We start from the raw sequence: 26,634 nt of genomic DNA, 5'->3' as shown, positions 1-26,634 counted from the left end.
TCTTGTGGTTATCCAATATTCAGAATCAAATGTTCTGGTCATCTGATCGGATGTTTTCATAGGAAATATATGAATAAAAATAAAACATAATGATATATAAATAAAAATAAACATATAAATAAAAACAAAACAAAACAGTCCAACTTGTAGCTCACTCATTGACTGTGAAGTTTCTTGGAAAAGAAGTGAATATATGCTTAGCGTGAGATTTGAAAAATATAATTTAAAAGATGTTTCCTCAGCATGTTTTCTTTCTTAGAACAGCCATAATCTTTGCCATGAAGCATGTTACTAGATATTCAATTAAATTCTAATACCAGCAAGCCCACTCTGTAAACCAAAGTTTTCCCTCTTGGTTTATTCTCTCTCTCTCCCTCCCCCCGCCTCTCTTTCACACACATCTGCTGTTGTTCATGGTGACTTTGGCAGAAGACAAAATCATTCAGCAAATGCCTGCCAGTGCTGACTCAACATACTGAGAAGCCAAAACTGTGATTGGGGCATCCAGACAAAATAGCATGTCTATTGTCTTCATCACTTCCCTCCAACTGGTTGCCCTCCAAATGTTTTGGAATACAGCTTTCATCAGCTTTGTGACTAGTGGTCAGAAACTGTGGGAGAAATACTTCAAAACGCCTGGAGGAAACCTGGATTCTGAATAATCAGATCCTTTAACTTAAATGTGTAATGAAGAGTAAAGCCTGGGCTCATACATCATGCTGTGTATGCTATGTGGCTTATTTAGTTTTACTTAGCATTTAGTCTGAGCTCTCTAGTTGTGATGCATTTACAAACGATGATTAAAACAAAGCATAGCTTGATAATAGAGCTTTATGTACCTAACATCAGAAAAAGTTTGTTTTATTTAAGACATTGATTATTCCAAGTGTTTCATATACATTACATTATTTCCATAATATTGTAAACCTCTGCTGGTCAATTTCATTATGCTCTGGACAAATGAAAGTAAGAAAATATAAGTTTGCCAAAAACCTCTGCTACATTTTTGGCAGTTCAGGTTTAATCTGATTTCTTTCTGGCTCACAAATCATACTCTCAACCACCTCATCAGCTTTCCCAAAACTGGCTTCCCCAGATGTGTGGATTGCTTGCTACTGGGAAACAAAAGAAACTGTAGTCCAGTAGGATGATAATATTTGGGCTGTAAAACTCTAGATGACAAGTACATGGAAGCAAAAACAGTTTTCTCTATCTGTCTCCTGGAGTTTTGCATCCCAAATATGATCTAGAAGGAGTTAGAATTAAAGCCAAGGGTCCCTCTTTGGTTGAACTTTTTATGATACTGTTTAAATATAGAAAGTGGGATCTGAAAATCATGTATTTCTATTCAGAGATCTATCCAATCAGCTAAATCCTCTTCCAGGACATTCGTTCTATCCCTGCTTCTTGAATGCTGGCATTCTATTCATGTTCAGCAGTTAAGACTTTCTCACTCTGTAGTTCTGTATCCCAGAAATTATTTTCCATTGCTACACATGTTGGTGTTTTGGTGATACATTCTCAGATCTGCTAATATTAAGGAGATATATTGGAGAATTGAGATTATATGTTAGAATATGTTAAAGTTGTACTTCAGTTCATTAGTATGGACACTAGAGGTGTCTAAAACAGCCTTCCTTAGTTTGGTGCTTCCATATGTGTTAGAACTACAATTTTCAAAATTACTAGCTAATAATCCTGCCAGATGAAAATCCTTGAGTTGCATTATCAAAAATCCTAGAAAACATCAGTTTGGGAAAGCTTAATTAAAATGTTAAAAATCTAGTAAATGGTATATACTTGCCCCATTTTTATCTTCTTGAGTTTTCTATGAATAAGAATGAGGAAAGGGGGGCTTGTGAGTGACTTGTCTCTCCTTATCTTTCTGCAGGTGCAACATATACATGAAAACTCTAGAAATCTCTAGGAAAGGTCATTCATTAGTTTCAGGTCAGGTATCATCTATACATTAATAATATTCACTTATCTGCTGCTAAATGCAAGATGCAATAGCAATGCCATTGAAATGATAGCCACGTGCATGAAGGTTATAAAGGCTATGATGGGTTAAAACAAGTTCAAAATAAATTTCTGGAAGACTGAGTTCTTGTTTGTTGGTGTCTGACCCTTTAAAGTTCAATTCAAATGCTGTAATAGGTTCATAATCACAATAGGTTCATAATTTGGATATCTTCTTGGACTTAGGAACCTTGGAAAAGATTGCTGATCTTGCAGAAAATCAGGAAGGGACAGGATAAAACTGATTTAATTTTATTTTGGCAAAGAATGGACAAAATTGTTCCTAAAAATATATCCAGTAGTGGAAGCTAGATAAATTAAGCACTGCAGAAAGAAATTGCAATACATTTAGTTCCAGGTGGATTGGTAATAGCTTGTGCGTTTTAAATTATTTTATTGTAAAATTACAGCAACAATAATAAGGGTATATTGTGTTGGAAAAAATGTTTATCTGGGTTCAGTTCCAAGTGGGAAGAAAGACACTGGAAATATGGAGGCTGATTGGAAAGATGGTTTAATGGTGAAGCAGAATCACCAAGCATGTGTGATTCCGGGTAGCTGACCACATGCAGTGGACTGAGATATATATTTATACCCTCTGTTGGGCTTTGAACTTGCTTCCTGTTCCTGTGGCAAGAAATGTATCCTGATTGGTTGTCAGACTCCCATGGAACCATGCAGGGGTAACTTTGTAGGTTGCCTGTGTGCTAAGCTTGGTTGAAACTTGGTGGGTGGTTCAATGAAGGGAAATGGCTCTGCCTGAAGGACGTAGATCTTTGTTAGGTGTGGGGGCTGAGTTTCTATTTCTCTTTTAGGGGAAACATTTTGAAATGACGTTGGTGGCTGGTAACCAACTGAATAGTGCTGCTCATATTGATATCTGATATATTCAAGGATTCTCCAAAATACCAACCATCTCAAGCTCCAAATAATTTTGCACTTGTAAGCAACATTTAAATTTTCTTGCTTGGATTGCTTGCTTAAATCTTGCTACCTCTTGCAAAGAATCTATGCTGCTTAGATTAAATTATTTTGGGGGGTCAGAGGATCACAGTTTAAAAATCACTATTCCTGCATTGTTAATGAAGCATACACTTACTTTCAGTTCTGTAATGAGCGCAGTCCTTTCATCTTCATTTGATAGGTCATCCAAATGAAGATGATTTTCATCTTATAAAAATGATTAATACAGGAAGGCATTTGAGAAGTTTATACCAATTAAACAAAACAACTTCATTAAACAACAGACTGATGAATCTGCTAAGAGAGTTGGATATGGCTTCAGGCCTAGAAGCAAAGTATAAAAGGCTTAAAAGCAATATTTGCTGGAAATTCTAATAAGAATTTACCTTTATATTTTTTCTATCTTCAAACTTATTGACTAGGTTTACATGATGCCGCCATGGTTTATTTTGCCATGCTTTGAATAATCCACAGCTGGTTGGGTTTAGACATCCTGCAAAAATATAAACTGGAGTTTACAAAGCCAGGAACTGGGTACACACATTGCATTAAGCCCAAACCAAACAAATCCAATTATATATCATGTATGAAACTAGCCACTATATTTATGCAAGCAGTTAAGACTCATCCCTACAACAGGAGAGATATGGATATGCTATTTGTGTTCTTCAAACCTACTAATGGAGAAAAGGAAATTACAGGCGTCTTAGAGTTTGGTCATACTAGCTGCTGACGAAAAACATTCCAAATTGTTCTGTTCTTATGAGAAAAATACATCTGATTCCCATTTAACTGACAATTCATCTCATCCCAAAACCTCTCCTAGTTAAAAAAAATAACTTAATTTTTAATAGCAAGGACAAGATAAAGGAATTAACTCACATACAAATGAAGAATATTTTGGTTAAACTTGCAAATAAAGATTATTTTGGTTAAAAGTTGCCAAGAATGATCAGGAATGATGAAATGTTTGGTAAATGGTAACATAAGAATTCTGATTTAAAAATAAAACTGTTCTAGCAATCACATTATGCTGGTGAGCATATCTGACAATGAAGAATTCTCTATTTCAAGATTCCTGGAGTGAACTGTAGGATATATTTGGATCAGGTTGCACCAGAAATTTGGCTGAATAATACAGGTTTTTAGAATTCAAGTGGATTGAATAGATACAATCATTGAGGTGAAAAGGACAGACAATGCCAGGAATGGAAGGGTAGATTAATAGCACTTAGCATAGATACCACTTCATAGTGCTTTACAGCCTTCTCTAAGCAGTTTACAGAGTCAGCATATGGCCCCCAACACTCTGGGTCCTCATTTTACTGTCCTTGGATGGTAGGAAGGCTGAGTCAACCTTGAGCTGGTCAGAATCGAACTCCTGGCAATCAGCTGAATTAGCTTTTAATACCGCATTATAACCACTGTGCCACCACAGCTCATGATTAAGATTAAAAGGGAAGGAATGAAATGCACAGTAACATAAGACATTTGTGGCAGAATAAATATCCAGGGCCTTCAAGGATAAAAACATAAAAAATTAATCCAACTCAAGATGAATCCTATTATTGTATCTTTTGTTTAACTTGTACAATTTAATCCCATGTAAAATCCACAAAAAATGAGAAAGTTTTTAATTTGAAATTGCAGAATTCTGCAATTTGCCACATTTATCCTATGGTATTCCATGGCTTCCAGTAAGAGTAGTGATATCACCCTAAGGGAACAGGACAACCACATATTTTTGATTGGTGAGCAAAATCAGTTGTAGTTATAACCTACTGATGAGATGATCTGCCCAACTGAAATAAATCAAACTGATTATTACAACACTATTATTTGGGAATGGTAATTTGTACATGATCCAAAAATACATTTCATCTTTCATGAATATAAGAAAAAAATTATTCTATTGTGGTCAGCAGAAACCACAGATAACTTCCACTGTGGTTTTGCTTACTTAGCAACCTATTTTGATAGTACACAAGTTACATTTACACAAATTACATTTATGTATACTGCATACATAGTAGTTCTGACGAATTACAGTTATGGGATGGGAAAGTGAGGTTTATATGCCATGTATACATGAAAATTTAGATTAAAAATCTTGATTTGGCAGTTAGACAATGTCTAATGGGTTAGTTCTTAGTACCAAATTTTGCAGAATTCCTAGAATTTTGTGAAACAAATGTCCAATAAAAGTATAGTCTCTTCCCTATTATATATATTTTAAGGGCATAAAATCTAATTGGTATTCATTTTTTTTAACATTAAGATAATTTCTCCTTTTCCATAGGAAAACTGCTTTGATTGAAATAAATAGCATAATCTATATATAATTAAAGTGTGTTTCTTGCATCAAAATTGTTTTACTCATATGGAAATTTAGTTGTTAAACACATTTTTTCTAAACATACAACCTGTTCTTTGCATAATATTCATATTTAATTTATACTTCCTGGCAGAGTACAAAGCTATTACTTATATGTTTAGCACAGAACAATATGATTATGATTCCTTCTGAATATCAAATTGAAGGGAATTCAGTTCAAGGATGTTAGTGACTATAATTAAATAGACAAAGTCAAACAGTGTCACTGTATACTTTCATTGTTTTGTCTTCATAGTAGTTAATAAAATCCTATGGGCTTCATACTTGTGATTCCAGGCAACCAGGGGTGGGATTCAATTTTTTTTTACTACCGGTTTTGTGGGCATGGCAGGGGAAGGATACTGTAAAATCTCCAGTCAGAGGTGGGATTTGCCGGTTCTCCGAACTACTCAAAATTTCCGCTACCGGTTCTCCAGAACTGGTCAGAACCTGCTGAATACCCACCTCTGCAGACAACACTTTAGTTTAGAAACCATGATTCTGGCTGTGTTGTAAATGCAAACCATCATGATTTATAAAATTAATTATAGCTAAGCAACTTATGGTATCACTTAACACAACATGTAAATCAGAACACTGATCTCTATAATACTGCTACTATTTTCTAGAATGTGTTTTATATAGCTTTACTATATTTTGTTACATATTCCATAGTTTTATTATTTCCTGAGGAAAATTGGTTTTGCGCAAGTTGTGTACTCAAGCTTCTGGGTTGTTTGTTTTACTGCTGCTTTTCCTATATTAGGAAACAGGGAAAATAAGTTTTCCCCTTTGCACATATTTCTTTTCTCTCAGGTCAGGCTAGAGACCAAGCAATCCAACTGAAGAATCATCATGACATTTTCTTGTTTGTCTTTTGTCTGGTGGTTAATTTGGAAAAATTAAAAAAAATAAAATTCTTCAACAAACTTTGGAATTGCTTCCATATGTTTAATGAAAATATCTCCCTTATTTCCACTGTCCCATCTTATTTATTTTTATTTATTTATTTATTTATTTGATTTGCCAATTGTTTACAAGATAATAAGTATAAGTGTATACATAGTTGTGAATACATGAAATGGGTACATATAAGAAAAATAAAAGAATAAGAGAAACAATAGGACAGGGACGGTAGGCACTTGTTTCGGTGCTCGAGCTGATATTCTCTAGGGCCCCACAAATTAACTCTGGCTAGCATAATCAAAGTCAAGGCTGATGGAATTTGAAGCAACATCTCATATTGCCATGTTTTCTCCTGTGCTGTTTTATTAGTCCTCCGACATATGCAAACACAGGCAAGCATTTGAGATACAAAAATTAAGTACAAAATAAAAGTAGTATCATAAAATAAAAACCACTGGAGTGACAAATGATAACACTTGTGTCATGAGTTTCATCAGGCATCAGGCCACATTTCAATCTGTGAATTGTGTGATGATATCATGATGCAAATGTCAAGTTTGGAACATCATTGTAGCATATTACAGATGCCACTAAAAAGATACATTCTTGTTGCTTATTATTGTACAGATAATAATTGCTAGGTGTTTCATAATAATCTTCCAGGAATGCTTATTTTGGGACTAAAAGCTGAAATGAAAATATTACCAGCTGAAATAAGATCATTTTCATCATTACAATGGATTTTCCAAACAATAACAGAAATAGTGTACAACTGGAGGTGAAAGCCGTCTAACATATGAATTACCATTATGTAACAACGATAATAGCACTTAGCAATATCACTTAAAACTTATATACTGCTTCACAGTGCTTTACAGCCCTCTCTACTCTGTAGTATGATTGTGATGTGATGTTTGGGGCACTGTGCTGGAGTAGCTTTCAAATTTCATGGTATTGGTGGAATGCAATGACAATAAAGGTATTCTATTCTATTCTATTCTATTCTATTCTATTCTATTCTATTCTATTCTATTCTATTCTATTCTATTCTATTCTATTCTATTCTATTCTATTCTATTCTATTCTAACCAGTTTACAGAGTTAGCATATTGCCCTCAACAATCTGGGTCCTCACTTTACTGACCTTGGAATGATGGAAAGCTGAGTCAACCTTAAGCCGGTGAGACTTGAACTGCCAACCTGCTGGCAGCTGGCAGTCAGCAGAATTAGCCTGCAGTACTGCATTCTAACTACTGTGCCGCCGCAGCTGTTAGTAATAAAATACTGTTAAAAACAATGATTCAATGGAAATAGAATAGAATAGCAGAGTTGGAAGGGACCTTGGAGGTCTTCTAGTCCAACCCCCTAGGGAGGAAACCGCATACCATTTCAGACAAATGGTTATCCAATCTCTTCTTAAAAACTTCCAGTGTTGGATCATTCACAACTTCTGGAGGCAAGTTGTTCCACTGATTGATTGTTCTAACTGTCAGGAAATATCTCTTAGTTCTAAGTTGCTTCTCTTCTTGATTAGTTTCTACCCATTGCTTCTTATCTTGCCCTCAGGTGCTTTGAAAAGTAGCTTGACTCGCTCTTCTTTGTGGCACCCTGAGATATGAGAACACTGCTACGGTATCATGTCACCCTTGTCCTTCTTTTCATCAGTCTAAACATACCCAGTTCTAGCAATGTTCTTTATATGTTTTAGCCTCTAGTCCCCTAATCATCTTTGCTGCTTTTCTTGGCACTCTTTCTAGAGTCTTAACATCTTTTTTACATCATGGTGACCAAAACTGGATGCAGTATTCCAAGTGTGACCTCACCAAAGCATTATATGGCCAATACCATAAAGTGGTATTAACACTTCATGTGATCTTGATTCTACTCCTCTGTTTATGCAGCCCAGAACTGTGTTGGCTTCATCCAAATCATTGATGAATGTGTTGAAGAGTACTAGGCTTAAAACAGAGCTTTGGGGTGCCCCACTGCATACCTCCCTTCATGTAGATGCAATTCCATTGAGGACTACACGCTGAGTGCGGTTGCTCAGTGGAATCAATGGAAATAGAGAGCTCTCTTGAAAAGAAACAATATTAAGATTCTCTTAGAAAACAGATAAATGGTAAGTAATATGAAGGATAATAATATCTTCACTACAGGTAACAGATCCTTATACCCTCTATTGGTTGCAGTGGGTCAGGCTTCCTGATGTATATCTCAAAATTAATAGATATTCATACCTTCCACTAGTTAAAATGTTCCCTCTGTTTTCTGGGAGGAATGTTTGTCCTTCAGTAGCTCCAATTTGACAGAGTGACCAGCTGTTCTGAATAGAGCTCATGACAGATGAATGACAGCTGATCAGATCTGGAATGTTATTGCCTTTGGATCAGAAGCAAGAGTATGATGGGTTCCAAGATAAACAGGTCTGCCATAAATAAAGAGCTTAAGTTTGATGAAGTGTGTGCAGTCAAAACATCTTGTGCCCTATACATTTTTCTGCCTTTAGGAAACCATATTATACTTCATTCTCTTAAAGACTATGTTTTATTTTCCCCTTCCAATTTAGTTTCAAAGCAATTGACAGTGACCAGGCTTTTCATCTCCAACCCCCCTTTTTTTCCTCACAATCCATCTGAGCCCTCTCTCACTACCAGTATGTCATTGCAAATACGTACACGGTGTAGTTCAGTGGTGGGATTCAAAAAATTTTTTACTACTGATTCTGTGGGAGTGGCTTGGTGGATGAGGTGTGGCTTGGGGGCATGGCTTGATGTGTGTGGCTGGGGAAGGATACTGCAAAATCTCCATTTCCACCCCCACTCCTGGGGGAAGGATACTGTAAAATCCCCATTCTCTCCCCACCCCACTAACCTGCTTTCCATCTCTGTTCTCCTGTGCAGGGCAACAAAAGAAGACCCAGCCGATCAGCTGGGACTCTGGAGGTAGAGAATAGATGGGGGCGGGGCCAGTCAGAGGTGGTATTTGCCGGTTCTCTGAACTACTCAAAATTTCCACTACCTTTAGTGCAATGAGAGATATGAAACTTCAGATTGACAAATTTCACCTTGGCTATGGCCCCAGATTGAACTGGGTGGTCTCTGAGTTAAATTGGACTATCTTCTGAATTCAAGGTAAATTTTGTGAACAGTGCACGTCTTTAATTGGCCATGATTATAAGTAAAGGTGATATTTTTCCTATGCACAATAATGATTATGTGCATTGAACAAAGAGACAGTAATTATTTCAAATGAAATAGTGTAAATATTGATGATATTTTTTTGTCTAAACACATTTTTTTCTACTTAACACATAGTTCCAGGAAATCTGGAACCTGTTTTTAGGTGTTCAGATGAATTCCAGTAGAACTGAAGTTCATAAATAGGATAAATAGGAGAATGTGCATTGTTCTTTTAGGGAGAAAAAATCAATTCCTTTTTTTAAAAAGGGGGATATTTCCAACCCATGGGCTGTTGGCTGCACGTGGCCCTGGACAACTAGTAATGTGGCCCTATAAGATTATAAATTTTTAAACTTATTCTGTGATTTATATACATTCATTTTATTATATATGCAGCCCGAGACAATTCCTCCTCACTTAATGCAGCCCAGGCAAGCCAAAAGGATGGGCACCCATGCTTTAAACTAAATAAAGGTGGTAGGCTAGATTGAGAAGTTGGTGCATCTTGAAAGAAGTCGGTCCAAAACAATTGCCAAGAAAATTGCACGCAGGTATCCTTGTAGGGACCAGGAAGAGACAAGTTCAGTTCAACAATTGCACGCAGGTATCCTTGTAGGGACCAGGAAGAGACAAGTTCAGTTCAACAATGTCTTTACCTTTTCATGTCAAGGGATTGCACAATGTTCTCTAAGATGTTCAACAGAGGGGGAAAAAACCCTTAGAAAACCAATTTCTGCCCAGTGATGCCTTGAAGAACTTCACTATTGCTTTGAAAGGACTGGGATGCAAGGAGAGTTGCCATAATTCCCAGAATTTTGCACTAAAAAGTCTGTGGAATTCCTGCCTTTAAGTAAGAACTTGCTGGTTTTTATCCAGGCTCTTTGTGAAGATTCTGCTAGTAACTGAAGATTGTTTTTTTCTATTCTCTAGCAAATTTTTAGTTTTAGTGTTCCTAGCCATGCTTCAATTGTTTTCTGAAGCTGCTTGTCAGGATTATTGTACTGATGTATTTTAGAAATTTAATTATGTGCCTTAATTATATAATTATTCTATTTGTTGTTATTTTGTTTGAACTACTCTCAGAGGAAAAGTAAGAAAGGTTCAGAAATCAAAATGGGAGATAAACCTCTTTATTTCACATTATGTTTCTTGCGTGTTGTTTAAGGAAAATAGATGATGAAAAAGTTTGTACTGTCAAAGACTTCTCATAAGGACATGGTAAGATAAATGCCCTTGAAAGAGTGGGACAACATAATGACAATGATTGGCAGCCAGAGGTAGGATTTTGGTTGCCAAAATCTCTTTGGAGAAAGGAGAGATTGTGAGATCAAGCATACAGTATGTGCTCCAGACAGTTGCTCCTTATAAGTAAACTGCAGGTACCGAGGTGTTTTTGATTGTTTGGTTTGCTCAGCAGCTGGAAGTTGAAAGACTCCATTTAAGTAGTCACAATGTGTCCTGTAGGGTGTAATGGACTTTGTGGATGATGTTGGAGGATGAAGGGAAGAGATGCTGCCTAGAGAACATTCAGAAGAGAAACTGAGCCCTCAGTAGATCCATTACACACAAATAACAAGCCAGACGGTGACTTGGATAACTTTCTTTTTTTTTTTGTTGATAAGTGGCAAGCGCCATTTCTAAAAAGCAAAAAATTTCTCTCACACCATCTTTACCTTCTTTTTTTATTTTACCATATTCCTCTCTCAGTTCATCAACAGATAAAGCCATTATAAACCTTTTCTTCTTCTTTTTTCTCTTCTTCTTCTTCTTAAAACAACCAAGATAATTCAAAGCTTGAAACAATTCCCCAAAATCCCAAAGTCATCAAACAATCCAAACAGAGCACAAAGTTCTTCACACTTTTTCTTCCTGGGGTAATATCAATTGGCAAGGGAAAAAAAAACCCAATCTGTATTTTAAAGTCTTATTGCAATTAACTTCCAATCTCAAAATCTTCCAGGCATCATCTCCAACAAAATCTTAATAAAAATTTTCCTTTTGTCCTCTCCCTTCCCACTTATAACAGAAAGCTTTAAATTTTTACCTTCTATAAAATAGCAGGATTTTCAATATCCATTTGTTAAATCCATGTGGAAGGAGAGTAAACTTTCTCTTTAAGCACTTTCACTCCCGCTTGTAAATCTCTTCTGGAAACAAAGTATCTTTCAAAAATCAGGATTTTCAGGATATTACTTGTATCTTATAGTCCCAGTTCAGCCAAAAAACTTTCGCTTCAGAACTTTCTCCTTCTTCCTCCAGCACAATCTTATCCAGCTGTCAGCTTCTTTGTGGCGGCCATTGCTGACCGCCGCTCCACCGCCTTGAGAAAAGAGGGTTGAGCCGGGTGGGGAAGGGGTCTGCGAAAACCCCAACCCCCTGTCCGGATCCCTCCTATCTTCGGCTGCCTCTACGGGGCAACCTTAGCCTCCAAACCCGTCCGGATCGGAGGCACCAAGACGGCTAGCGCAACAGGGATCGCGCAGGATCGCGAATCCCTGCCGCTGCCGAAGCCGACAAACCGGAAGTCCATAACTTTCTTATATTGCATTTACAGAAAGAGACCTGTTAAGGTTTTGAAGGTTTTTATGAGAAGAGATAAAGAAAAGAAAAAGAAATCAAGTTCTAGGACATTATTTGATGGAATTAAATACTAAATCTATTAAAAGTAAAGAGAAAGAATACAACATTAGTTTATTTGATCAAAGTAATGATGGGTAACACTTAGTGTCTCTGGTAACACTTAATGGATTTTTTTTAACCAGGATTAAAGGAGAATGTTTTAAAGTTTTGTTACAGATAAGGGATGAGCTATGGGGGGGGAAAAGGACATTTATTGTGTTGAGAGCATTTACACCAAGACAAATTCCTTGTGTGTCCACTTGGCCAATAAAGAATTCTATTTCTATTTCTTTTCTATTTCTATTTCTATTTTATTTCTATTTCTATTTCTATTTCTATTCTATTCTAGAAGGCAGTAATTACTAAAATGGTTTATAGCTTTGACAAAGGTTTTTTTTCCTGTTCTTTTGCTTTTCCGCACTTTCTATTTTTTCTTTTTCTTTTTAGTTTCTATTAGCTTTTAACTTTTTAATTCTCTCTCTCTCTCTCTCTCTCTCTCTATCTATCTATCTATCTATCTATATATATCTATATATATATCTATCTATCTATCTATCTATCTATATATATATATATGTTTTCTTAAGTTTTCGCGGGTACTTACATATATGGCATTCAGCTTTGTTCGGGTATTTTCCCATGTCATTATAGTTGTGCTTTTAAAGTTGTAGCAACGTTTCGGCAGAATCTCATCTGCCATCATCAGGCTTCTGTATAGAGAATACCATACATATAAATACCCGCGAAAACTTAAGAAAACAAATATATAGATATAGATACACACACACACACACACACACATAAATGTTGCAAAAACATTGACAGTTTTTTCTTTAAGTTCCAAATGAATTTCCATATATATTTGGCCCAGTTTGGTTGTCTCATCCGCCAACTTTCCATTCAACGCAATAGTAAGCACTGACAACTCTGGCACAGATTGACTGGTCCAATAGGGAACTCATGGCCACTTATCAGAAAGATCAAGTTCAAGACACACTTTTACTTTGCAATGTTGATGGCACTATTTTCAGGGATTGTTGTGAAAACATAGAGTGTACTGGGGAGTTTGATATCCATAATGGGTAGCCTCCCCCCCTTTTTTTTTAAACAAAGGGACACGTCTTTTAATTTCTCCTATAAGGAATAGGGAGGGAGAAAAACCTTCTCTAAACAACTCTAATACAGGTAGTCCTCAACGTACGACCACAACCAAGCCCAAAATTTCTGTTGTTAAGCGAGACAGTTGCTAAATGAGTTTTGCTTCATTTTATGACCTTCCTTGCCACAGTGGTTAAGTGAATCACTTCAGTTGTTCAGTTAGTAATACTGTTGTTAAGTGAATCTGGCTTCCCCATTGACTTTGCTTGTCAGAAGGTCGCAAAAGGTTATCAGGTAAGCCCTGGAACACTGTAACCGTCATAAATATGAAACCACTGCATCACGAATGGAAAACACGTGAGGCTGCAACGGTCCTAAGTGTGAAAAAAATGGTCATACATCACGGTCACTTTTCTCAGTGCCTTGGTAACTTCAAACGTCACTAAACGAACGGTTGTAAGTCGAGGACTATTTGTACTTCGCAGAACTAGCTAGGTCAGCGCTATTCCCATCCTTCAGGCATGAGACACAAGTACCTGAGGAGGCCACCGAGGCTGGGCTGGGCGGGAGAGGGGGGGCAGCTCATCGACAACTCCTTCCCCTCCGCCCATTTTCTGCAAAGAAGCGAAGCGCGCTTGGACTAGCGGGGGCGGCGGTGGGGGGGGCAGGACTGGTGGGCCGAGCCCGGAGCGGCAGCAGGCGCAGCGCCGGAGGAGGGGCGAACCGCGTACCCAGACAACGCCCCCTCCCCTCTTCTCATCCTTTTGGCAACGGCGTGGCGGGACTTCTCGGGTTTTCTCTCTCTTTCTTTCCCCCTCGGTTGCTTTTCGGGAGACGGCCGGCTGTTTCTCGCTTCTTCTTCCCAGATGAGCAGCGCGGGAGACGCTCAGGGGGGCCGCCGCTGAGGGGAAAGAGAGGCAAGGCAGAAGTCCCCAGATCTTCTGCGGAGTATGCGCGCCGGCAGCGGCAGCGGCAGGTAACTCCCGCTTTCGAGGAGCGGATCTCCCGGCGGGCTTCCCCGGTGGGGCAGGCAGCACACACACACACACACCCCACACACACACGAGGAAGGCGCGCGAACGGAGGGGAATCCCACTCACCCACCCCCGGTCCCTTTTTCCCTCCGCGCCGTTCTTCGAAAGTCAGGAGCGCGGAATTCGCTGGGATTGCAGCCTCAAACCCTTGGCTAAGCAGTGAACTTCGAGGGGACTTAGATTTAGACTCAGACGTGCTTTACGGTCACTTCGAATGTACGCTAAAAGGCATGCATTAAAAAATGAAATTTCCTTGCACGCTTCTGAGCAACACCTGCGCCACGGCTTTAAAAACTCCTGTATTGTGCAAGCGTGGAGTTGCCGTTCAGTGGGGAGGAAGCGTCACTTTGCACGCGCTCAGAGACACCTCGGGTTTTGCTGCCTAGCGCTAGTAGAAAACACCGGGTGCCGCCTGGACAAGTTCTAACGAAGACCTATATTTCTTCATCTTTTTCTTCTGTCCTGGGCTGCTTCTAATTCTTGTTTCCACTTGTTAATCGCTCAGAAATCAGCGTTCCTTTCTATGCACGTTGCCCTCTGCAAGTCCTCTCTGGGAAGGTTGTGTCCTGTTGGGCAGCCGCCCCTGGCACATTGTTGGCCATGCTCAGTTGCTTTCCGTGAACGGGGCGACCTGTTCTCTTCCTCCAGTTCTTTGGGGGCTCATTTCTTTAAAATCAGCTCTTGGACAGCTCAAAGAAGCTCAACCATAGATTTGCCCCTGCCCCAATTGTTGGGCTTTAATTCCCATCATCCTAAACACCGGGGTTGACTGTTGGGACCTGTAGTGCAAAAACATTAGCCAACTCTTGGATTAAGTCCCATTGCCATAAACTGCTCAACTAGCGGAGAAGCATTCATTGGAAAAGATTACTAACCCGGAATCATCTTTTTTCCCTTAAAGGAACAAACTGAGGGCATAAAACTTTACAAACAGTCTTGTTTGGTGGGATTGAACTGAGATGAAGGCCTGGTCAGGTTACTTAGTGTGGGGTTATAACTAGTTATAGATTTAAATGCTTCTCTAATCTATACATAAATAATAAGAAAACGCTAGTTTTGTTTTTGCAGGCTGATTTTGCTAGTAATGCTTAAAAGGCAATAAAGTAATCATCACAACTGAGGAAGACTTTTGGACATTTGAAATATAGGGTGCAATATTTAAAAATTAGGGTACAATAAAGCCTCATGCAACAGATATACCTTGGGGGTCCTCCCTCCATTTTATAAATATTTTTGGAGTAACTGTATATACTGAACCAATGAACTCTCTCCTTCCTCATAGCTGCAGGGCAGGGAAGTGGTGGCTTGGCTGGAGTTCGCCAGGATAGGAACTGTTTTTAGTAACTTGAGGGCAAGAAGAAATTGCACTTTCGTTGGGACCAAAAAGAGCCCAGAAATAATTATTATTGAGGAAAGATCTATAGACAAGAACAGTGAATTCAAACTTGATTTTCAGTGTAGAACAGAGGTGTCAAACTCACGGCGTCACATTGTCATCATGTGACCTACCACAACTTTTTCCCTTCGCTAAACGGGGGGTGGGGGTGGCCAGTGCGTGACACATCCGGTCTGCAGGCCACGAATTTGACACCCCTGGTCTAGAACATTTATGGCTGATACGTGGTGCATGAGCAGAGGCAATTATGGTTTGGTTAGCAAGCTATGATTAGTTAACCCATGGCTTAGCGTATTGTGTGAATTTAGCCTTAGCATCATAGACTATATTGTTTTACATTGTTTTGAGCTACATTTCAGCAAGGTCTCAGTTTTCCCACCTAATTCTACTTGTGCTACCTGTAAGACGTGGCTGATTTGTAGTTTGCATCAAAGTGTAATCTGGTTTCCTTATTTTTATTTTACTATGAAGTGTGAACAAATAGGACGTAAATGTAGGGGAGACAGTCATTTTCCTCCAATAACTTCATTTGCTCTTTGGATCCTATACAATTTATGAACTTGTATTTTTTTTCTATGCACATGTGGGAACTTGCATAATTAATTTCTAGTGAAGTTCCCAACTCAACTACAAGATGCTTTATATGCATGAAGTATATATTGAATACCTATTTATCTGACAAATCAAGTACTGCATGCATACCCTGTTACAGTAAGCACTGTGGCTACAAATTCAAGTTTGAGGGACAATTAAAGAGTTGGAGAACTCTTTTTAAAGGGGTAAAAGACATTCTGCTATGTTTCAGTGGCATAATCTAGGAAAACGGAGGGAACAGCCACAGGCTGCAGACTGTTTACTGTTTGGTGTTTTGTTAATTACTGTACTAGAGATTCCTCTTTCCCTGAAGCTGCTAGGGGAAAATATGAGAAAATGTACATATACATTTAATTAGCTGATTCACCGATTGTGCTACCAATTCTGCCACTCCTATTAAAACCCTGGTATTGTTCTAAAATAGTAAGAAAGGGAGGATGCTCTTGACATGATCCAAAATGTCTTTCCTGTGAATTCCCTGGTTTAACCCAAAGATGTGCAAGCTATAAAAAGACAGGAGAAACTCCAGAAGGCAGATAATGCAAAGATCTAAGTGGCTAGGAAATTTATTATGAAAGTCACCATCTATTACCACACCACTCTAAATTAGTCATCGCATTGGTGGCCTTTTAGTGGATTGCATTTCTTCCTAACTATTTCATCCTTAGTTATATTCATCATTCCCTTATGTCGTGTTTCAGCTATGTTTTCCTAAGAGTAGAGTGGTTACAGACAGAATCCAGCTCTTTTTAAGGTTCTTTCTATTTTCCTATTTGAAACGGAGGTGGCCCAGGTACTCAGTGCAACCTGTATAAAAGCTGTTTGCATAGCCAGGGAAGGAAGCTACATAGAAATCTGGTTGTCTAAACTCAGACTTGCACCAAAGCAATATTGCCATTGTTACATATTAGAAGTATAAGAATGATTACCTTACCACAAGTTATACCTGACTTGCATTCTTGGTTTCTGTGAGATGAAGTAGTACTGTTAACTGGACTACTTTAGGATATATAAAATAAACTAAAGATAATCAATATTTTCATTGCTGTTTGGCCCTATCTATTTGCCAGAAGGTTATCTAAACTGCTTGCTGTATAATATTATCATGTGAAGTGGACTGCTGCATAGAGGGACTGAAAGGAAAAAAAACAGGACGATAGGATGGAGGCATTCTCTCTTAATACAACTGAGGTGTTTCTGAGATTCTCTCTTTCAACCTAACATCCCTCCATGCTGCAGTCATTTTGCAGAGCAGACCTGTGATTCCCCACCAGCATTTGGGAGACCTAGTTAGAAAAGGAAAGGCGGAAAAGAAATTTTGGTCTGATCCTTCCAGGTTTTATATAATCTATTTTTATTTAGTCTTTAATTTAGTTTGATAAAAAAAAAAGTTGATTTGATCAGATTTTTTAAAAATTGTCACCAGCAAATAAAGAATGCAGTACTGCAGGCTACTTCTGCTGACTGCCGGCTGACTGCAATTTGGCAGTTCAAATCTCACCAGACTCCAGGTTGACTCAGCCTTCCATCCTTCCGAGGTGGGTAAATTGAGGACCCAGATTGTTTTGGGGCAATAGGCTGACTCTTAGTAAACTGCTTAGAGAGGGCTGTGAAGGCCTTTGAAGCAGTATATAAGTCGAAGTGCTATTGCTAGTGCTATCTTAGTAGAGTAAATAGAAATAGCATTGGTTAAAGTTGTTGATGATCTCTAGCAAGAGCGGGATGGAGCTAATGCAACCATCCTGGCTCTCCATTGATCTCTCAGTGGCCTTCCATACCATCAACCGTGCTATCTGGTATCCTTTTGGGCTGGCTGCAGGACAGTTTTGTGCTGGTTTGGGTCTTATCTCTAAGGCCTGTCCCAATTGGTATTGATAGGGAGAAGTCTAACCCATGACCACTCCTCCATGGTGTTACCAGAGGGGTCGGTACTCTCTTGACCCTTTTTTAATATCTATATGAAGCTGCTGGGTGAGATCATACCAGGGGCTGAGGTATCATCAGTAAGCTGATGATACTCCACTTTTTATCTCCATCCTGGTGGTACAAGTATGTTGTTGTTGGCTTCTCACAGTTCCTGGAGGCTGGTTGGGGGACCTGGTTGGGGGACCACAGGCTTCAGCAAGACTGAATGGCTTTGGGTGCATGGAGTTTCAAGATCCAGGACTTTAACTAACTTAGTTCTGGGTGGAGTGGCACTGTCCCAATCAGATGTGGTCTGTAACTTGGATTGTCTCCTGGACTCCTGACTCCTGCTCAAAGAGCGGGTGGCAATCATAGCTAGGAGAGCCTTTGCAACTGGTGTTGTGCACCAGTTGGAGCCTTTCTGTTCTGACCCAGCCTTCGCAGAAGCAAGAAACAGACTCCACAAAGAAAAAAAACCCTCTTTATTTATACATTGGGAATTAACTGCATCCCCCAATAGAAAGTCCAGGCAAGCCTCCTGCAAGAAGTTAACTGAAACAATACTCCTTTATCAGCTTGTTATGATAAATGCAAGGTTGTGAGCTCCCAGCCGGGAAGCTGCAAATTAAATGAGCTCAAACAGAGAAATAGACAAACCTCAGTTCTGGCAAGGCAGTCTTTGTCACACAAAATACACAAGGAACAAACTTTCCAAAAATGTGAATGGTTGTCTGCGACAACCAACCCAACTCACTTTCCTCCTATTTATTCCCCAGCCAGGGAGGGGCCATTCAGCATCCACATTTGTTTTGCTTTCCTGAGCCGTTGTTCACCTCTCCTGTCTGCTCTGTGCATATGTGCATCTGGAACAGACCCCAGCTATTCCTCCTCTTCACTCATCTCTGATTCCAAAGGCAGCTGCCTCTCTGGCTGGGAAATGTCGGATGGCCCTGACTCTATCTCTGTGTCCGATGCTGAGCATCCATCAGAGCTTTCTCCAGGTGCCAGAACCGGCCCACGGTCTTCCCCAACTTCCTCATCATCCAAATCTGCCACTAACTCTGCTAGCAGCTGGCAGGCCACAACACTTTCCTGGATCAGGAGTCCCTATGCTCAGTTATTCAATTCTCAGGTCCTTTGGACAACTGCAATGTGCTCTACATGGAACTGCCCTTGAAGAGCATTTGGAAGCCTCAAATGGCACACAGTATGGTGATGCAGGGAGTACTTGAGGTCCTCAGGGTGGCCCATGTTACACCACTCCTCTGTGAGCTGCACTGGCTGCCAATTGGCCTCCGGGTGCAATTCAAGGTGTTGGTTATTACCTATACCCTACATGGCATGGGTCCAGGTCACTTGAGGAACCATCTCAATCCACTAGGATTGGCAGAGGAAGCATGTTGCAGATCCCATTGGCCAAGGATTTCTGGCTGGTGGGGTCCAGTAAAATGGCCTTCTCTGCATGGCTCCTGCCCTTTGGAATATTTTACCCCCTGAGGTGAGAGCCTGAAGACCTGGGTCTGCCAGATGGCTTGGGGATCCAATGTAGGAACATGACACTGGAGGTGGTTGATGAATTAAGAAGCAATCCCACCTGTTCCCCCGTCCCACGCATCCTGCTATTTCCTTCCCTATCTCTTAACTATAGTTCTGTTTTGACTATGTAATTTACATGTTCATTGTTTTAGAAATATTTGTCTTTTCTGATTAGAGGTAGTCCTTGACTTATGACCACAATTGAGCCACAACTTTATGTTACTAAGTGAGATATTTGTTAAGTGAGTTTTGCTCCATTTTACGACTTTTCTTGCCACCGTTGATAAGTGAATCACTGCAGGTGTTAAGTTAGTAACACCATTGTTAAGTGAATCTAGCTTCCCCATTGACTTGGCTTGTGAGAAGGTTGCAAAAAGGGTTGCATGACACAAGGGCACTGCAACCGTCATAAATATGAGTCAGTTGCCAAGTGTCTGAATTTTGATCATGGGGATGCTGAAAGGGTTGTGTGAAAAATGGTCATACAAGGGGACTTTTTTTCAGTTCCATTGTAACTTCGAGCGGTCACTTAAAGAATTGTTGTAAGTCAAGGACTACCTGTATAAAGCTTTTAACACTGTCAGCTGCCCAGAGTTGTTTTGAAATGAGGTGGGTGACAGATAAATTTAATAAATAAATAAATGTGATTCTGAATTATTTGTCTAGCAGAATGAAAGTTAGTTAGTTCTTTATTATTTCAGATTGAGAGATAAATGCCATATGAAAAATCCAGCTAGAGTCTGGATTTAAATTATAAGAATGATGAACACTTAAGTGTCCTATATATTTTAAATGATCTGCACTATTTATTTTTAGAAGTTTCAAAAGTTTCCATTTCAGTGGAATGCTGCTTATTAATTGACAAATTAAAGAAACTGTGCCAAGATTTTTGCATCATTTCTTTTTTTAGAAAAAGGGGGAAATCCTGTTTTTTAAGAAAGGAGATCATTACGAAGAGAAAATATGTATGTGGTATGATATAACCACTAAGTATCGAGATGATTAAGGTGAAGGTTTGTTTCCAGTAGGATGGGATTTTTCCTTTTTCACTTAATCATCTGGTTTGGCCCATAATAAAGCCTTATATAAGTGATAGTTCTGGATTCACCCATTATGCTAAACAATCATTTGTTTTAACCATGGGTATTCTGTTTTGTCAGTTAACACTTTCCTCTTGTATAATACAAGCTGGGAATTTAACCTCCTGTTCCCTTTCTTACTCTCTCTGAGGAAAGATGCCAGTAAGTTAACAATGATTTGTTCAGTAAGCTATGGTATGTAAACTGGAATGGCAGTATGTATGAAATAGATTATAGTAACCTGATTTATACATTTTGCTGAGCCATAAGCCATGGTTTATAAACCACAATGGCTAGGTTCACATATGTGTTAAGCTTAGTTTAAAAAAATGAGATGATTTAGTGCTGCATGTAAAGCCAATTCACCATGGCTAGATTTACATTTATATCTGGAGCTTCCAAATTAATCCATCTGTTATATCTAGAGCTTCCAATTTAATTGATCCAAAATAATCAAGTATCATTTATTATATACATGTGTGGATATGTGTTTTTCTGAATAATAAATGAAGATGACTAAATGCTTTAAGAATTCAAACATTGAAAAATCCAAAATGAAATGATCTGATAAAGGAACATGAATGCATGGAAGGAAGATAGAATGGAATGGAATAGAATAGAATAGAATAGAATAGAATAGAATAGAATAGAATAGAATAGAATAGAATAGAATAGAATAACAGAGTTTTTTTTATCATTGTTTGGATTTCAGTCTTGTCTGGATTTTGCAATGTAGTTCTCAATTAACTGTGCATTTAAAGGGGTAATTTTGAATTAAATATATTGAGACCTGTATATTTCTAATAAAATATATTTATTTAAATATCAGTATGTGTGTGGCGTAAACATTTTAAAGTCAGAAACAATGGAACCAATTTATAAATGCATTTGGACCGATAATAACCTGATTGTTCCTTCCTGATGTGCAGGTGGAAACCAAATTCTCATTTGAGAATTTCCCAGAGAAAGTAAGCATTTTAACTAAAGCATTAGATTTCATAAGCATATACGTCTTCATCCTTCCTTCATAGTTTTGGCTTTGTAGCCACCTGCTTTCTTCTGTCAGCATGTTACTAAAGAGCAGTTCCTCAACTTTATGTCACCCAGATGATTTTGTATTATAATTTTTATCATTCCTTAACATTTCTGGGCATGCAGGCTCCAGCTGATGGGGATGGCAGTCCTAAATTTCTGAAGGCTACTGGTTTGGAGAAGACTGATAGCTGAGGGCATGACTCTTAAATATTCCATTCTTTACTGCCCAATTTTTTTCCTATTAATAAACACACTGCACTCGGGTCTTTGCAATCACCATCTCCTCTCTGGCCATGGTTAAACAGATGACATAAAATTATAGGAATTCTATTTCCAGAGAAACAATGAGATATAAAAGTAGCATATAAATAAGCAAGGACTTTGAACATCCTTTTTACCACTTATCTGTGGTCCTGGGTTGGAGACTAGGACAATGCTGCTCATGATAAACTTGTTCAGCTGTTGCCTCCCAGTGTGAAGAATTGAGCATGTTTCCATCTCTTATCTTTTGTTTCAGACTCCCACCATGAGAAGCAAAATGCTGCTCCTCGCAGCACTCCATGCTGTATTCTTTGCTTCCATACAAGTCATGGCTCAAAAAAGGGAGAGAGGTGAGTCCTGGTTAATTTAACTCTGCATGGCAGCCCGATAGATTAGGTCCCCAACTTCTGTCTTTTGCTCTCAGTTCAGCCACCATATTGGCTAGAGAAGGGACAGCAGGAAACTCCGGAAAGCTAAGAGGTAAAGCTGTTCCTCTGTTCGAGAAGGACCCTGGAGAGAAGGGTTTGTAAAAACACCACTTGAAATCTTGGAGGGCCGCACAGAGCACCATATGGTATGATTTTACTTCTAGCACACCTGGTGTAACAGGAGAGCAAGGATTAGATGCTGGAGTTCATTTGGAAGTCTCCAGAAACGACAGAGGGAGGAGAGTTCATGTGTGAAGTTGAACATGGCCAGGTTTACCTTTCACAACGTTGTGTATTTGAAAGTACTTTCATAGAGTGCAGTTTAAAAAAACCAAAACAATTACAGAACATACCCGGTACGCAATTCTTAATTATAGTTTAATAACAGCTATGCAATAGAAGGAAAGGACTGCTGTTTTTTTCTCCTCAATGTTACCAATTTTCTAGTCATTTAATGCTAATAATTGCTTTGACTGCGGTGTAGGGAATAATTTAAGGAAAGGAAACCTCTGCCCCCGGACCTAATTTCAGAAGCCCTGATAAAAGTTTTCCCTCCCTTCCCTGCAACCTGCTTCTTAGAAGAGAGAACAGACAGAGGGTGTTTGAGAAAGAGTCCCCATTCACACCTAGTTTTAACTGTAGGAAATGTCTTCTGAAGAGATCTTATCTGAAGAGGTGCGGCTCTCAACAGAAAAAAGTTATGCATTCCTAGAGGAGGGACTCTGAATTAAGAATGGTGTTATTGATATTATTGATGATTTTAAAATGATTTTATTTGCCAAGGCTTTGTCATGACTCACTACTTCCAAAGTGAATAATGATATAAAGCAGGGGTCTCCAACCTTGGCAACTTTAAGACTTGCGGACTTCCACTCTGGGAGTCTGCAAGTCTGCAAGTCTTAAAGTTGCCAAGGTTGGAGACCCCTGATATAAAGTACCTTGACAAACTGTATATAGTCCTGTATATCTACTTCCTTTCCTTGCTAGGATGCAAGAGAAATAAGTCCATAATTTGATTTATTTTTCCTCCTTGTGAAAACTGAACTCCTGCAACTTCACTGAAGGATTTATTTATTTGCTGTAATAAAAATATTTCACAATTGTTTTAAAGCCAGACCCACACCTCTCCATTGTAACTGGCAATAAGAGAGAACTTAACTCAGCATCTGTGCATAAATTATGTCTTCCAGACATTTTGTCTATCTACCTACCTACCTACCTACCTACCCTATTCATTTATATCCCAATTTTATTATTTTTACAAACAAATAATTCAAGGCAGTGAATATATCCAATACTCCTCCTATTTTCCTCTCAACAACCACCCTGGAAGGTGAATTGGGCTGAGAGAGAGTGACTGGCCCGAAGTCATCCAGCTGGCTTTCATGGCTAAAATGGGATTTGAACTCATGGTCCCCTGCTTTCTAATCTGGTGCCTAACCACTAGGCCAAACTGGCTCTCACAATAAGAAATAAAACCTCAGAAATAAAAGATTCCATTCCCTGATTTTGATTCTGGCATACTTTTTGAAAGAAAGGAATAAAAAGTTTATTGTGATCTGTCTTAGATTGTAGTTCCCTTTCTGAAAACCCCCTCTTAGCTCAGAATACTTGGTCCTGAATTAAGATAGTTTTCAATTTACAAACATTTGTTTAGCAACAGTTGAGCAGCACTGAAAAAGTGGCTTAAGACACAATTCGCTTAACAACTGAAGTTTTTTAGCCTTGGGGGAAAAAAAAAGAAGTTTGTAACATCAGGGGCAACTTAACAACTGCCTTGCTTAGCGATGAAAATTCTGGTCCCAATTATGGTTGTAAGTCAAGGACCATCTATAGTCTTCTTACAGTGGTTATTAACCCAAGGCTTTTTCTACATCTTTTATTGTATAATAACTTTAATGGTCAAATTATAGACTTGATGTATGAAGTGTGCAGAAACTGTAGACCTTTTTCCTAGGAGTGATTCAGTCTGGCTCTATGGGACTAAAGCCTCGAGCTAGTATTTAACGGTGTGTAGACCAAGCCCAGCTCCTGCTATTCTTTTGCCTTGTAATAAAAGTGGATGGAGGGGATCCACTGATGAAGTCAGCCTTCTGACCAGTTGATGTTGCCTTGCAGTGGTCTGCACCAATGTGTACCTGGCTGACATTGTATTCCTGGTAGATGGATCCTCTAGCATTGGCAGGGGAAATTTCCGCATGATCCGATCCTTCATGGAAGGACTGGTTCTTCCTTTTATCAATGTGGTGGGTGCGAACGGGGTACGTTATGCAGCCGTGCAGTACAGTGATGATCCCAGGTGAGTCCCAATCTACTTGCTTTTCATGTTACTTACTTTAGACAAAGTCTCGGAGTAACAGCTGTGTTACTGACTTGGATAATTAAATGGGGCTTCTACATTCCAAGATGTAATTTCACTAAATACTGGATGCTGGGGTCAATCAGTTTGCCGTTCACGGTGTGTAGAGTTCTTTGAGTCTTCTAGGTGGCCACAATAGGGAATATGATGCTCAATGGATTAGATAGCCTGCCTCTCCCCCAAACTGCAGATTGCAGGTATCATGCAATCTGGGTGTTGAACTACGTGCACCTAAAATATACTGATCTGGGGAAGACTGAGATGTCAAATGCCAAAGGACTTTTAACAGTTTTCACTTGCAATTAAAACTCTATTTACTTCTAACCATCTAGAACAGGGCTGCCAAACTGGCGGCCCACAGGCCGGTTGCATCATGCGCAGGCCACGCCCACCCCAGGGGAAAAAAATTCACAAGACATCACATGAGAGTAATGTGAAGTGACAAGTTTGGTCCACAGTTGGAAGGGACCTTGGAGGTCTTCTAATCCAACCCCTGGCTCAGACAGGAAAGCCTATGGTTGTCCAATTTCTTTTTAAAAACCTCCAGTGTTGGACCACCCACAACTTCTAAAGGCAAGCTGTTCCACTAATCAATTGTTCTGTCAGGAAATTTCTCCTCAGTTCTAGGTTGCTTCCTTAACTTGATTAGTTTCCATCCATTGTTTCTTGTCCTGTCTTCAGGTGCTTTGGAGAATAGGTTGACTCCCTCTTCTTTGTGGCAAGCCCTGAGATATCGGAACACAGCTTTCATGTCACATGTAGTCCTTCTTCTCATTAAACTAGACATAGCCAATTCCAGCAACAGTTTTTCATATGGTTTAGCCTCCCGTTCCTAAAGGGTGACTCTCAAAATAGCCAGCCTGTAGTTCTCAAGAGAAAGAAAAAGATTTATCCCCTTTCTTTTCTCTATTTGCAGAGTAAATCTATTTGATTAGAAGATGTGCATTGAGTAACTTGTTAAATACTGCCAGCTGGACACAAAAGGGCTGCAGTGTGTGTTTGTGTGTCTTGTACATATTCTTGAGATTCATGTTCACTCTAAAGACAAACAAAACTGAATTCGCGAATTCATGACATAACTGCTTGTTAGAGGAGCCAAGTGCTCTATTTATAACATTGAAAAGCTCCCAAAAAGTTTCCCTGAGATTGATTTTTTTAAAAACAACAACAACTGCTTGATGACAAAAATTGGTTATGGAGCAGTATTCTGGGAAATACTTCCTTCCAACTGATGGGCTTTCAACTAATAGTGTGGTTTCTGCTCTTGCTTCTGCTTAATTATTTTAAATTTTGTTTTGGTTCCAGGACTGAGTTCAAATTCTCAGACTTTCTCAACGGAACGGAAGTGATACGGGCTGTTCAAGAGATAGCCTTCAAGGGTGGGAATACTCGCACAGGAGCAGGCCTGCGTTACGTAGTAGATAACTTATTTGGAGCCAATCAGCTCCGGCCTAATGTTCCAAAGGTACTGTGAAAACTTTTCCTATCTCAGCAGAAAGAGAAGGGAATGGCCAGAGAAAATCTTACAGATTTTGGCAATTCTGACAGCCATTTTTTAGTCTCTTATAATATTGAAAATCATGTTTGTCAGTAGAAGTATGACCTGTTTCTCCCTGAATGCTGAATGGATATAGCACTTAAACCTCAACTTTTTTGAACTTTAAGGGCTGTATGAGGAATACCTTTTCTATTCTAGCTTCATGTAATGTAAGCAAAATGTTCCATAAGGGACATTTAAATGCTATATATTGTTAATGGGTCAATATTAAATAATAACTCTTACTAGTGTTCCGAAATAAGGGTATAGATTTCCAGAAATGTGTTTAGCAATCCTGATCTTTATTTT

The 26,634-nt window shown here is 39.0% G+C and overlaps 1 protein-coding gene across 1 annotated transcript in view; it reads left to right on the top strand.

Annotated features, from left to right (window-relative positions):
* The first annotated feature begins 13,922 nt into the window (after positions 1–13,922).
* Positions 13,923–26,634, top strand: part of COL7A1 (collagen type VII alpha 1 chain) — a 133,585-nt gene continuing 120,873 nt past the window's right edge. Inside the window, exons 1-4 of the mRNA XM_087954709.1 lie at positions 13,923–14,137; positions 22,258–22,351; positions 24,548–24,728; positions 26,094–26,253. Of these exons, the coding sequence (XP_087810835.1) occupies positions 22,267–22,351; positions 24,548–24,728; positions 26,094–26,253 (426 nt within the window). The 5' untranslated portion in view covers positions 13,923–14,137; positions 22,258–22,266. The remainder of the gene's footprint in view (positions 14,138–22,257; positions 22,352–24,547; positions 24,729–26,093; positions 26,254–26,634) is intronic.

This window comes from Notechis scutatus, chromosome 2 (assembly GCF_049901735.1).
Source record: "Notechis scutatus isolate UNSWTSFEM ecotype Mainland chromosome 2, rNotScu1.2, whole genome shotgun sequence".
Lineage (NCBI taxonomy): Eukaryota > Metazoa > Chordata > Lepidosauria > Squamata > Elapidae > Notechis > Notechis scutatus.
Note: the sequence above shows the minus strand (reverse complement) of the source record. Positions and strands in the feature narration are given on the sequence as shown.